Source organism: Peromyscus leucopus, chromosome 1, assembly GCF_004664715.2.
Source record: "Peromyscus leucopus breed LL Stock chromosome 1, UCI_PerLeu_2.1, whole genome shotgun sequence".
NCBI classification, from domain to species: domain Eukaryota; kingdom Metazoa; phylum Chordata; class Mammalia; order Rodentia; family Cricetidae; genus Peromyscus; species Peromyscus leucopus.
The window spans coordinates 134,456,919-134,471,052 of NC_051063.1; the positions used below are offsets into that span (position 1 = coordinate 134,456,919).

At 51.5% G+C, this 14,134-nt stretch overlaps 1 protein-coding gene across 1 annotated transcript; it reads right to left on the reverse strand.

Moving 5' to 3' along the window:
* Window positions 1-4,793: 4,793 nt before the first annotated feature.
* On the reverse strand, window positions 4,794-13,916 carry Aen (apoptosis enhancing nuclease). The gene is made up of 4 exons (XM_028879210.2): window positions 13,825-13,916; window positions 10,105-10,705; window positions 6,426-6,626; window positions 4,794-5,553 (listed from the first exon to the last, which is right to left on the reverse strand). Exons 2-4 carry the CDS (start codon window positions 10,639-10,641, stop codon window positions 5,314-5,316), a joined length of 978 nt encoding a protein of 325 aa, XP_028735043.1. The 5' UTR covers window positions 10,642-10,705; window positions 13,825-13,916; the 3' UTR covers window positions 4,794-5,313.
* Between the last annotated feature and the right edge of the window lie 218 nt (window positions 13,917-14,134).

The following is a 14,134-nucleotide window of genomic DNA, read 5'->3' on the forward strand; positions in this document are numbered from 1 at the left end:
TGGACCTTAGAATTCTTAGAGTGGTACCTATTATTAGGTCCAAGGGGAGAAATCCCAAGGACTCCCCTAAGAGGACAGGTTCACTGACTTTGTCCAAAGGGACAGCCGAGGCTCAGCTCAAGCTGATGTCGGGGCTTCCTTCTTCCGACCTGTTATAATCACCAGTACCGTACACTTGGATCTGTACAAGATCGTGTACCTGTTATACATTTCAGCGTTTTAAAGTCCATGCTGGCCCTTCTCACCTCCCGGACTCCTCCCAGACTGTCCCAGCTCTCCCCCCTCCCCCCTCCTCCCTGCTTTCTTTAAAACCAGCAATAAGCCTCAATCCCAATTCTCTCGCTGTTCTCTTCTCACTTCTCCCTCTTTTTCTCTGCTCCCAAGAGATGGCCCTGGCCATGACCAGTCTGCGCTTTTTCTTCTCTGCTCTGGACGCTTCTGGATGCCTCTGGCTGTTCTCTCACAGCTACAGTAAAAAATCCTCCCCTTAATCCCGGGGTCCTGGCCTCAGTACTTTCTTTACTGAGCTCTTTGCTTACATTTTCCATGCAGGGAATGTTCAGTATTCTTTTGGTAAACAAACGAGGTACACCTGGGTCAGAAATAGACCTGGCGGGCTGAAAGGAGCACTCTGGTATTGTGTGCCGTGGGGAGATTCCAGAAAGGGGAGAGCCAGGCCTTTCCTCCCTGCCCAGGTCTGTATAAAATAAGTCTTCAGCCTGATGTGACATCACAACCATTTGTGGTTTTGGAAAGGGAAGTTGCCCAGATCTGTGGTTTCTTTGCCAAACCAGACTTCACAAATCAAATGTTTGGGTTAGAGTATAGTTCAGCTTGGTAGAGTGTTTGCTTAGCATGCAAGAAGCCCTGGGTTCGATGTTCAGCATTAGCCAGCAGTAGCGGTATAGGGTGTAATCCCAACACTTGGCAGATTGGGGTAGGAAGATCAAGAATTCAAAGTCATCATCAGTTACTGAGCAAGTTCAAGACCGATCGGGACTGCTTTGAGACCTTCATCTGCCCCACCGCCCTTCCCGTCTCAGTTCAAACCCGAGCCCCGGGGCTCTGTGCGGTGACCCTTCCCGGGCCCACAGGTCTCACATGCCTCCTTCAGACGATGTCAACCATCTCCCCAGTGCCGGGACCAATGACTAAACTCCAGGGGTTCTCAACCTTCCTAATGCTGCCACCCTTTAACGTAGTTCCTCATGGTGTGGTGACCCCCAACCATAAACTTACTTTTGTTGCTACTTTGTAACTGTCATTTTGCTACTGCTATGAATCATAATGTAACTATCTGATATGCCAGATATCTGTGACTCCTGTGAAAGGGACATTTGACCCCAGGGGGGTCGCGACCCACATGTTGAGAAACTCTGGGCTAGAGGCCTCCCACTCTAGGTGGGAGTCCTGTGGCAGAACTATGAAGGTACCTTCCTTCCTGCATGCACGCCTCAGGGTTTGGCATTTGCTGCCATTTAAAGAATTGCTGTAGAACTGAATGGTATTGTAAAATAAAATAAAAGGAAAAACAAACAAAAAAAAAGAATTGCTTTTCTGGGAGAAATAAAATGCACTACCATTTCTTCTTTAATAGGCCCCAACAAGCCAAAGAACAATTCCACCAAAGGACAACTTGGGGAACCAATGCATTTATTGGGCTTCCTTATGGAGCATGGGTGAGAGCGACTCACAGGAGCCTGGGAGGATGTCAAAGCAAACACACTGCTAGTCTTCACCCTGTGTGGACGATGGCCTCCCCGCAGCGGCATTGCTGGAGCTCCAATCTTCCCAACTCATAGACTTTACCACTGCCTGAGACCCCAGGCCCACGCAATTAGGGCAGAGGTACATACTGACGGTTGGGGAGCAGCTGAAATCTCAGATGAGGGCCCGGGGACCCTCCCCAGCCCCTCGCTACGAGGGACTATCAACAGTCAGCAAGCCTCATTGTAAGCAGGTGAAGCCGATCTCTTTTGCTTAAAGGACAGAGTTCTACAACACCTGCTCAACATTCTGGTAAGCTCCTTTCCCACATCATGATCTGCCTAACAGCCCCCTCTTCTACATTCACTCACTGACGGGGCCTTACCCTTTTCTATAGGAGCAGTCATGAATGCTGTGCATTCTATTCGCTCTCTTGTGGCTCTCCCACAGAGCTGGAACCATTTCCCAGAACCTGCCTGGATTGTGCTGAACTTTTATCCAAGTGTACAGTGTGTTCCTTTGGACCCAGGTACTGGTGATTACCAGGCCTGTAGAAGGAAGCCCTGACCTCAGCTAGGGAGTTTCCTGATCTTCCTGTTTCACCTGACAGCATCAAACAGCAAGCCAAGCCCACAAGCCTTGTTGATCAGGTGACAGGAGTCACTCAGGGCAAACCTGTCAGCCTTCCAAGGACACATCCTATCAGTTGCTCACCCGTCATGACATGCAGCAGCTACTGGACCGCTCTTCCTAATCCCCAGTCATGCATTGAATGGACACTCACAATATGGTTCTAGTATGACTTGGTATTTCCCAAAGATTCCTGGTCTAGGGGCTTAGTTCCCAGTGTGGATGAATCATGAATGTGAGGGTGAATGATACACACACCACTTTCATGAGTGGATTAATTGGGTCCCTTGGAAGCCCTAGGCCTTTGTGAATTGTATTTGGCATTGTGCAAGGTGGCTCACAATGGTTTCACTGTGTATGGATGGCCTCTCCCACTTCCTGTCTTGCCGTGGGGTCCTTTCCACGAGTGTTTCCACTATCATCAGCCAGCACAGGACCTTCCTTCAGCAGAGCCCTGCAGACCAAGCCTTTCTGTCTTACTCAAGTACCAGCCCCAGGTGTTTTGTTATATGATATGAAACAGAATGGCATCAGAGGCGACTCTCCCTAGAGGAAACCTGCCCTATAAGTTCAACTATCTTGAATCAGGGCTGAGGCAAGAGGATCTCTAGAGGTTCCAAGTCTAGGTCACACAGTGAGACCATTCCTCAAAGCAAAGCAATTGAAATGCTTGTGAAGAGTTGATGGGAATGTAAAATGATGCAGCTGCTGTGGAAAGGTGAGTTGCCCAAACTCTTAAACACAGTATTATCACATGACCCAGCAGTTCCCCTACTGGGAATCTATCCAATTGTTTGAAAGCAGTGTATCAGTGATCTCTGCATACCATGCTTATGAACACTTTATTCACAATAGCCAAGAGGGGAAACGACTGAGCAGATGTTGTTGTGCAAGGATAAGTGACTAATATTATGCACACACCAAGGAGTCTTCTTCCTAAAGGGCAAGGTCTAACAGAATGGCAGCACACGCTTACAACGCCAGCCCTGAGTGGGCTGCGGCAGGACTGCCTGAGCTCCATAAGGAGTTACAGACAGCTGGGGCTCTACCATGAGATCCCTTTTCAACAGCAAACAGAAATCCCTCAAACCATTTTTAATGTGAGAACACAGCGCCAGGGAGAGACCAAATTAAATTGTGTGCTGTGTAATAGGGCAACTCCAAAAGGAAGTCAGAACCTGCTCTAGATCTAACGTGTGCCATCTAAAGATGCCACCTCTAGCCCAGTACCCAGCAAAGCTCAGTGCTCTAGCCCTCCCCAACCCTCAACCAACCAACCTCCCTTCAACCCAGCTTGACTATTTAGAAAGGATCACTCCACCCACTTTTCCAATTGAGCTTTATTCCTGCATTAACAGTCCAGTACCACGAGCAAGCTGATTTCTCACAGTACACTTCCACAGGCTATCAGTTCCACCACCCTTCAAGCCACAAATGAAGCCCTCAAGCTACTACCCAGCAGCGAGGTTGGCACAAGTTGTTGCTTTTTAAGGAAACAAGAGCTTACCCCTGGCGCCAGGCCAGAAGTGGTGATGATTCGGCCAGCTCTCTTCCCCTGGCAGGGAGGAGCAAGCAAGCAAACAATCGGTGACTAAGGTTGGCTGGAAAGTGGAAAGTGTGGACTCAGTAGTGTCCCTTCCTTTCTGACCCTGTCTGGGTTACTGCTGTCACTTTCCCAAATACAGTGGCTGGATGCTGATGTGAAGCCAAAAGCTGGTAACAAGGCCTGCAGAGAACTCTGAACTCCCCTGCAAAGCCCTCGCCCTCGCCCCCACCTCATCTGCTGGAAAAGCCAAACCAGAGGCCTTCCCGGGCCATAGCAGCTCAGAAGTCAGGCACTGGCCTGAATAGAACCCATTCTCTTCCATCACTGGGATGCATGCAAAGCACCTAAACGTTCCTTGAGGTAGTCTATCACTCTCCCCACTTTACAGAGGGAAACAGGCTCCACGGGGAAGCCACAGGCTTGCCTAATGTCTCAATGTTATGTAGCGGTAAAGATGAGGCTTTGTGAGAGGATGGTGTGATCTGAGCCCTTGCTTAGTAACTTAGTCCCCTAAAGTTACCCTTAGGACATAGGATAGCTAAGAAAGTAAGAGACAGGTGGTGTTGGTTGTTTCTGCTCTTTTGTGGGGGGCCCACCACCAGCTCCCAAATAAATCATACATGGAGGTTTAGTCATACCCCCTTTTCTTAAAAGTCTCCAAAAAGTATCCAGCTTTTCTTAATCTTTAAATCATCCCAACTACCTTTAGCCTCTGGGCTTTTCCTTTCTCTTACTTCTGTAAATCTTACTCTCACTCCGTGGCTTGCTGTGTAGCTTATGGCTGGCCCCTAGAGTCTTCCTCCTCTGGCTACCTCTTCTCTTTATTCTTCCACCTATTTTTTCCTATTATATATTCTCTGTGCCAACCCCACCTGTCCTTTCTCCTGCCTTGCTACCGGCTGTTCAGTTCTTTATCAGACCATCAGGTTTTTTAGACAGACACAGTAACACAGCCTCACAGAGTTAAACAAATGCAACATAAACAACAGTAACACACCTGAAAACAAAAACGTTTGTCCTACTGCAGACAGGGACACGTCTTCTTTAAAGGACCTAACTCTAGGTTACGGTGATCCTGAACACATCTGTGGAAGAACAGAGGTGGCAAGAACAACTGAACTTCACCCTGCCAGAGGGGGAGACGGAGCTCCAGGACAGACTGCATCCACCACTCCCGGGGGAGACGCTTTACCCCAGAGCAGCACAGCACTGACCCCGAAGTCTTGGCTCAGGGAGCCAGTGACAGCCTTGGAAGGTCCTTCAACACTTTCCCTGTACCCGCTGGGCACTAGGACAAGGTCTGCCTAGTGTCATTAGCATCCCTTAGAAGCAGGAGGTGGGGCTGTGAACCAGCGTGTGGACAGGTAAGTGCTCTGCCCCTGTCTACCAGGCTGCTCCCTGCCCCATGTGCCATCGCCTGCTCCTTCCTCTCACTCCCTCCCTTCCTGGGCCTCCCGCATCATTTCTCCACTGGTGCTCTGGGTCAGCTCGTCAGGCCAGTACTGGTCCTCCATGAACTGCTCCACATCAGTGCTGCTGTCGGGGCCCCTGTCCTCAGGATGGGCCTTGGCGTTACTGGCCTCTTCTTCTTCCCACTGCACCTCCACCAGCTGGTAGAGCTCCATGGCTGTCATGGCATCTTCCACAGACGAGTGTCCCTGATGACCTACCTGCAGACAAGAGCAAACCCATCACTGTGTGGTGAAAGGGGCCTGACCATCAACCCAGAGGCCAAGCTGGCCTCCAGGGGGTGAGAGCACACACCCCAGAATACCGGCGGCTATGATTTAGAAACGAAATACATCCCAAGGGCTGCTGTGTTGTGGACCTCTTCCCTGGCGGACAGTGCTACTTTGCAAGCTACTAGAAACTGAGGGGGCTTAAGGAAACAGAGTACCAGAAAGAGACCTCGGGAGTATTCTGTCTGTCCTTTCTCTGCTTCCTATTCACTGTGGGGTACAGAGCTCCACATGCTCCCACCACCATGATGTTCTGCCTTAGCACACGGACCCTATTAAACCATGAGCCAAAATAATCCTCCCTTTATGTTGGGGCTGGAGAGAATGCACAGTGGTTAAGAGCACTGGCTGCTCTCCCCCAGGACCTAGGCTCAATTCCCAGCACCTACATGTCGGCTCCCAACTGTCCATAACTCCAGTTCCAGGGGATCTGATGCCCTCTTCTGGCCCCCGAGAGCACATCATGCATGTGGTGCACAGACACACATGCAGGCCAAGCACCCATACATACTTAAAAAAAAAAATCCCTGCTCCAGAAGTTGGAAGATGGATATCAAACCAACACAGCAAGAGTCAGAACACATCCTATGGGGACACAGGATAGAGCCAGGAGTCGGGTGGGCAAAGACCCAAAGAGATGAACCTGGTGGGATTTGACTATTACTGGGGAATTCACACAGGGGAGGAGGTGGCTACAGCAGTCCACAGTCCCATCACAGTTCAGCAGCTACGAAAGCCAGATGAGCTGTCCCCCAAGTCGTGTCCCCCCCCACCCCCCCCCAAAGAGATCCTGCACCACATACCTGGATCTTCTTGTGCAGCAGGTGCAGGGCCAGGTCCTTAAGAGAGACCCGAGCTCGGGTGTGGAAGCTGGGCTGGCTGAGCAGGTTTGGGACGTAGGTGGTATCCTGGGTCTGGCTCCGAGGATGAACATACTTGAGGGCCTGGAAGTCATTATGGAGTGCATGCCCCACTACCACCTTGCCCTTCAGGAGCTTCAGGATCTGTGAGGGGAGAGGAGGCAGGAAGGTCCCATGTCAGGAAGGAGACCACCTGAGCTCCCTTAGCGTGGGTGCATGAGCCACTCCAGAGGGAGACAGCAGTGGGGAAATGGAGAGTCTATGATATGAGCTCCGGTTGACCATGATGGCCCAAGTTTGAATACAAACCCATCTCAGCACCTGCAAAAGGGATACTATCTCAGCATTCCAGGGAACAGCTGAGAAGGTCAAAGGAGGCCATGGATGGAAGCCATACCTTCAAGGTGAGTGAGCCAAGCAGTTTGCGCTGGCACAGGGACTTCTTAGCTGCAAGACCTTCTCACCCACCCAGGTCTCAGCTCATCAACCTCTCTTGGAGGACCTCCCATGATCCTCAGCTACCTAGGGACCCTGGTCCTTCTTTAAGCTGTCCACCCTTTCTAAGTACGGATTTAGCCTTTACACATTTTACACACTTAGCTCTTGGGATGATCTAGTCTCCCCGCCTGCACAGCAATCTCCATTTGACTTGATCAGTGACGCTTACCCAGAGCCCAGCATATACTGACTTGCTTTTGTTTGTTGGCCTGGTCCTTTTGAGACAAGGCTCACTCTGCAGTCCAGGCTAGAACTAACATCAACCCTCCTCCCTCAGTCTCCCATTTTCTGATCAATAAAGACCTGTTGAATGGAACCAAGAGAACCATGCCTGGCGCTGGTAGATACACAACTAAGTGGAAGCCCTTCTTAGTATTCAAGGATACAGTTCCTTGCTCCTGTGTGTACTGGCTCCTCCTACCTGTTCCTTCCCTTCCTCATGCTCAGGGAAACAGGGCTAAAGGCCTGCTAACTCCTGATTATCAGCTGTTGGCCTTCCACAGCCTTCCCTATTAGTATGGGACTGTTTTTGTGGCAGATGGTAAGACACATTTAAGCTTTATATTGGGATCACCCCCAGTCACCTACCCCACCTGCCATCAAGTAGGAGAGAGATCAAACGTACCCCCCCCCCCGCCCGCCCGCCACTAGCCCAAGTGAGCCTGCTCCAGGGATTACCACCAACCACAAACATGGATGGGAGGGATCAGAGTTGGAGCTCACAGACTTACCTTCCTACTGCTTCTACTCACGATCAAGTCTTCAAAGACTTGATGCTTAGGGCATTATGGAATATGTCTTACTTAGGATTTCTATTGCTGTGATAAAACACCATGACCATAAACTTGAGGAGGAAAGGGTTTGTTTATCTTTCAGCTCCACACCATAGTCCATCACTGAGGGATGTCAGGAAAGGAACTCAGGAAGCTGGAAGCAGGAGCTGATGCAGAGGCCATGGAGGAGTGCTGCTTATTGGCTTGCTTAGCCTGCTGTCTTATACACCCAGGACTATGGTGATATTTTATTTGTACTAAAATATTATTTGTATGTTAATAAATAAAGTTCCCCGGGGGTCAGAGCTATTAGCAAGCCATAGGAAAGCTGGGCGGTGGTGGTGCACACCTTTAATCCCAGCACTTGGTAGGCAGAGCTAGGTAGATCTCTGTGTGTTCAAGGATACAGCCAGCATTGGAGACACACACCTTTAATCTCAATACCAACCATAGAGGACCTGAAGGTCTGTACAGACAGGCAGTGACTAGGAGGTCATGTGGTTGGGTTTACAACCAATGAGAAGGCAGAACAGAAACTCTATTAAAAAAGACAGACACAGGAAGTAGGTCTCTTTCGGAAAGGTAGGACCACTGTGAGAGGAAGGGTAAGGTTTTTAGCTCTTAGCTCTGACTTCTTGGCTTTCTTCTTTGCATTGGTTCTGTGCTTCTTATTTAATAAGACGGTTGGTTACATCTACACAGGACCACAAGCCTAGGTGTAGTGCTGCCCACAGTGGGCTGGGCCCTTCCACATCAATCAAGAAAATGCATCACAGGCTTGCTCACAGGTCAATCTTGGGGGGGGAGGGGGGCGGCGGCATTTTCTCACTTTCAGTTCTTGCTTCCCAAATGACTTTTGGCTTATGTCAAGCTGACAAAACTAGCCAGCCCACTGTGACAAAGGTCACAAGATGTGGTTTATCAGTATTTCCCAAACCTTCCTAATCCCAATAACCCAGAAACGTTAAACAGTAGTTCTGTTCTAGTGCTCGTTGTGAAAACGTGTATTTGTTCTAATACAACTGTGATAGGGTACAACTTAGGATGTGAATTTCACCTTGGTTTCTGCATAATTTTACTCCCAAAGAAACACCACACGAATGCAGACACTGCTGCCAGCTGAGTAGAACCCAGAGCACCCAACACTACACGTCTCGAACATCTGCCAGCAACTGTGTGTTCGCCTGGGTGCTGAGCCACAGCAGCCTAACACAGTGTCAGACTCAGAAACTCCGCCCCCTCTTCACACAGCCCCAGCAGCAGCATCCTGCCCTCGCTTCCATCAGCAATTACTGGTGTCTCTTGCATTTCCGAACCCTAGGCAAAACTGCAGGGCCATTTTAATTAGGTCTCCTTGTGTCTGTGGTAGCACCAAGTCTTTTGAGTGTTGTGCCTAAACACCATTTCCTTATAAATATCTTTATTATATTAAGATATATTCTTTTAATATAATCCTTATAAACACATACACATATATATGCACATACCAATAAACTCAGTGTTGTGCCTGAACACCATTTCCATGGCATAGGGCAGGTGTGGAGGGCCTGGCTGGAGTCAGCAAGCTTATAAGCTGGGGGCAGAGTCCTGAAGATAGCGACTGCAGCCTTTGATATGAGTAAGAGCTTCCCCTTACCAGTACAGGGCTAGGCATGGTTCTGTTGGTTAATGAACTCTGGTTAATTTGTGGGGCAAGCTTGCCTAGCATGATTTTTTTTTGTTTTGTTTTTGTTTTGTTTTTTTTCAAGACAGGGTTTCTCTGTGTAGCCCTAGCTGTCCTAAAAGTCACTCTGTACACCAGGCTGGCCTTGAACTCACAATCAACCTGCCTCTGCCTCCCCAGTGCTGGGACTAGAGGCGTGCGCCACCATGCCCACCTTAGCCACGATTTTCAGACAACCATGTCAGAGCCCTAGAGATCTATGGGTTGGAATCTTTACCAAAGACCCCGGGACAAGGATCCTAGTCTACTTACAAGGCTTTCACTGTTTCCTATGGTCAGATGCTTTTGCAGACTCCTAGTATAATAGCGGATCTCAACTACTAATCATTTTTCCCAGCACTGAGAAACCATAAGGAGATGGGCTGGAAGAGCAGCCCTTGACTGAGAACCGCAGGCGAACTGTACAGACTTGAAACCTTTTGCAAGCTGTGCCTCTACCTCTCACATAGCTCTTCTAGCAGCAGCCCCTGGATTTCTATGATCCCATTCTCTGGAAGAGGAACTGCATGTGGGGTGAAGTGAAGTGACTTCTGTAGGACACCCCCCCACCCCACACCCAGGTGACTTAAACCAGGGCTTCCCTCCCCAACCTGTCATTCGGGTCAAAACAAGACCCCGGAGTCCTCACCTCTTTCTGGGCCACCTGAAAGGGGATGGCCTTGCGCATGTGCTGGCGGGTAATGCCGCTCCAGCGGGTGCGATAGTCCACGATGGGCATCTCAGGCCGGACGTACTTGTCGTAGAGAACATCTCCGCTGTAACTCACCACAGAGCAGCGGGCCAGCTCACTCACCCGCCCACAGGGGCCTGTACCAACCATCTCACAGTCAATGGCGACACACTTGCTGGGCCCAGGCCTTGGGGCTTCTCTGGGGACAGGCCTTTTCCTGCATGGGCCACCACGGCCGGATCTGGCCTTGGGGCGCTGCCTTCTGCTGCCTGAAGCCTCCGTGTCCGCTGGTGTCTGTGACGGGGAGGCCAGAGGGCTGGAGCCTGGCCCTGGAGCCATGCTCAACTGCTCCTGCTCCCGTAGCAAGGCTTTGCGGGCCATGAACCGCTGGTGCTGCCGGCTTTTCCTCTTGTGTCTCTTCCGAACCACATCCTTGGAATTCAGGCCGGAGAGGGGTGGACACTGAGTAGACTCAGGGGCTTCTCCCAGCACCATGCCAGGCAGCTCGCAGCGAGGGGCGAGAGGAGCCCTGGAGGCTATCTTCCAACGGGGCAGCGTGCTGGAGGGAGATCACACAGGGGGAGGGGATGGGAGGAGGATGCCAGGCCACCCTGCCTCTTATCCAGCGGTATTTGCAGCTCAAGTACCTGACTGAACCTCAGACACCTTTACAAAGAACTGACTGCACTCGAACACGGCGCATGCCACACGTGCCTCCCACAAATTCCCTCTACAAGTGTTACATGGAATCTTCTACCTCCCCACTGACACCAGAGTATCATCACCCTTGTCCTACAGAAAGAAGTGAGGCCCAGAGGCTGAGTAACTTGGTTAAAGGCTGATAGGAATCCGGAGTCAAGCTCACCTCTAAAAGCGGTAGTTTACCAGACTGTTGGGAGTGTGGACACAGGGAAGCAAAGGTCACAGAAACAGATCGCAGCTGAACACGACCCATCTAGGATCCCCATATCTGAACTCTGCAGAGCGAGGTTTAACCTAGGTCTTTATAAACTGCTGTGCCCCGTGTCTGACCTATACCTCACACAGTACGGCTCAATAGCCAGGTCTCTGTTCCTCTCCTCCAGCGAGGCCGATTCTCTTTCCTACACTGGGCAGCCAGTTATCCTCAGGCCAGAGCTGCCTCCAGCTGGACTCACTGCTCTTCCCAAAATACACCCCCGGCCTGCAGACCCAGCTGCTGCTCTGTATCACCAAATGCTGTTCAGGAACCCCCGCATCTCCCCACTGTTGCAAGGAGGTTCCCTGGGGTCCCAGCTGTGCCAGATGCTGGGCCGAGGAGCTTGGTTTGCCCAGAGACATGGAAACGCAGCAGCTGGTGTGCTGAGAGCTGGTTAGAGGTACAAGGAGGCAAAACAAAATCAAGAGCCTAGAAGGCACTTCTGTGGAAACAGGGAACAGTAACCCTGCAGGGAAGAGGGAGCGGGGAGCAGAGACACCCAGGACAAAAGCCTGACAAAGAAATAACCTGGGGCTGAGGCAGAAGGGCCACCTGCGGTCACCAGGTTACACTATAAAGTATAAGATGGATTACAGCCGGGAAGACTGCTTCTTCCTTTACACCAGTCCATCTTCTGCCACTGACTTTCGTGGTCCTTCCACAAGCCACTCTTACTCCGGGGTCCTCAGTCTATTGGTCAAGTGAGGGAGGCCCGAGGCACCCAGGTGGACCAGTAGGCACAAACTGTCTATCAGAAGAGCAGAGAAATGTATCCTGTGCACCGCAAGACACTGACTTGTACACTCCTCAGTCAACAGGTAGTCTTCCGCAGGGCTCCTTCAAGTCAGCAAGCTGCAGCTCCCTACTGGGTCTGCTACCCCTCTCTTATGGCAGACTCTCTTCAGAAGTCCAAGCTGGGCCACCCAGCGTTGGGCCTGGGGGGGTACTACAGAGCTCAATGTCCTTGGAACCACAGAGCAATGGGACTAACAGAAAGGGAACCTGAGAACCGGGGCAGACACCAAAACAGGAAGAAACGCTGAGTTCAGGAGGGCCTGGCAATAGAGAGGATGCTGCAGATGTTTTCCCAGGCAGCCCAGGGAGGGAAGGGCGCTCAGAAAACACAAAGCCAAGAGCCAGGGAGAGAGAGAGCCAAGAATGTGGTGCGGCCTGTAAACAGCTAGGCAGCAGGGGGTGTGGAAACAGGTAGAGTGGGAACGCTGAGCCACTGGAAGGGACCCAAGGATGAGCTCAATACAAGGAGGGAGAGAATGGAGGGCTTCAGGGGACGTCACAGCTACCTGACTGGAGGATGAGGTTAGACCAGGAGCCTGGGCAGGAGTAGCACAGGAATAGGTAGCAAAAGCAGAGGGGAGGAAAGAGGAAAAGCTCTGTGTTTGCTGATGCCATCATCTGCATGAGGTGTACTGAGCCACTCAGCCAGGGGGGAGACCCAGTGACCCTTGCTGACTCATCTGCTCTCAGCTTGCTCATCCGGTCTCCAAATAGTGCCCTCTCTCTTGAAAAGAGCTTGTTGGAGCTGGAGAGATGGATGGCTCAGTGGTTAAGAGCACTGACTGCTCTTCCAAAAGACCCTGGTTCAATTCCCAGCACCCACATGGCAGCCCACAGCTGTCTGTAACTCAAATTCCAGGGGATCCAGAATCCTCACACAGACGTACATGCAAGCAAAACACCAATGAATGTAAAGTAAAAATGAATCTTAAAAAGAGCTTGTCAGCAACTTCCTCATACCCGTCTCAGAACTGACAAATTCAGAATCTCAATTTGCCTTAGCCCAGCAATGGGAGAGAAAGTGGCCTAGAGGACCAGTGCTGATCGTGGACTTTGAGGGTGGGGTAGGGAGGGCAGATGTTTCCTGCTGGCAAGGTTTGAAAGAAGCTAAAATTAGGTTTCCTTGAGAAAAAGTCTCCGTGGCCTTGTATTTGAAGAGATAAAAGTGATCACTTCCTATAGTCCCTGGCCTTATGGACATGTCAGAACCAACAATTACCAAGGGGACCCACTCCTACAGTTTGCAGCCCTGAATGGAGCTCAATTTGGCTGGAGAGAAGCATTCGGAGGACACAGTCCTTTCAGCAACGGCACGTACACAATTTTCTCATCTTAACTCTGGTCAGTATGGTAGGCACTCGGCTTTCAGGCGAGGGTCCCTGGCCCAAGAGGATTCCAGATGAGAAGGCTCCCAAGAAACTGCAAAGCCAGGATCGTCTGTGGCCTAAGGGCCATCGGCCTGCTGGCAGACCAGGTCTCTATCTGAGGGCCGGCCTAGACCAATTCTAGCACGAAATAACCAGATGACCCCGGGAAGTCACTGTCCCTTAACCGCTAACGCGAGCTTTCAATAGGTAGCCCTAGGCAGAAGGCAAAGTCTGGGGACAGGACCCGAGACCCCATCCTCAAGTTTGGGAAAGCCTGGCGCAATAAGGTGCCCGATGTTACCCCAAAGCTTACCAGACCAAAAAAAAGAAAAAAAGAAAAAAAAGAAAGAAAGAAAAGTACTAGGAGAGCCCCGCGCTCCCCACCGGTTGCAGGACCTCGCCGGAGCCGCCCCCTCAGGCCCACAGCCCCCAAGCCGGGCCGGGACTGCGTGAGGCCGCACCCCGGCATGGGTGCACACCGGCCCGCCCCAAGAGAGGCGAGCGGCTGGCGGCAGGAACCGGCGGCCCGGGACTCCCCACGGCCGGCCCCCAGCTCACCTGAAGACCCTGCCGCGTTTCCCCGGCCTACACGTGGAGTCCTTGCCGGCCGCCGCGGCTGCTTGCCCGGACAAGCCCGGCTTCGGCTGCCCGTCTATTGGTTCGCTGGGCCGTAGCGCCCGCCTAAGGCCTCTTCTGATTGGTCTGACTCGAGTAGGCGTGTCAGACCAGAAAGGGAGGGGCTACCGGCGGGGGCGTGGCTTGTGCGGGGAGAGGGCGGTGTTCGGTTAGTAAAGGGCCAAATGACACATGCGCTCTTCTGTTCCTGATGCCAGTGAAGGCGTCCGGTTTCTGAGCTGATGCCCAGTGA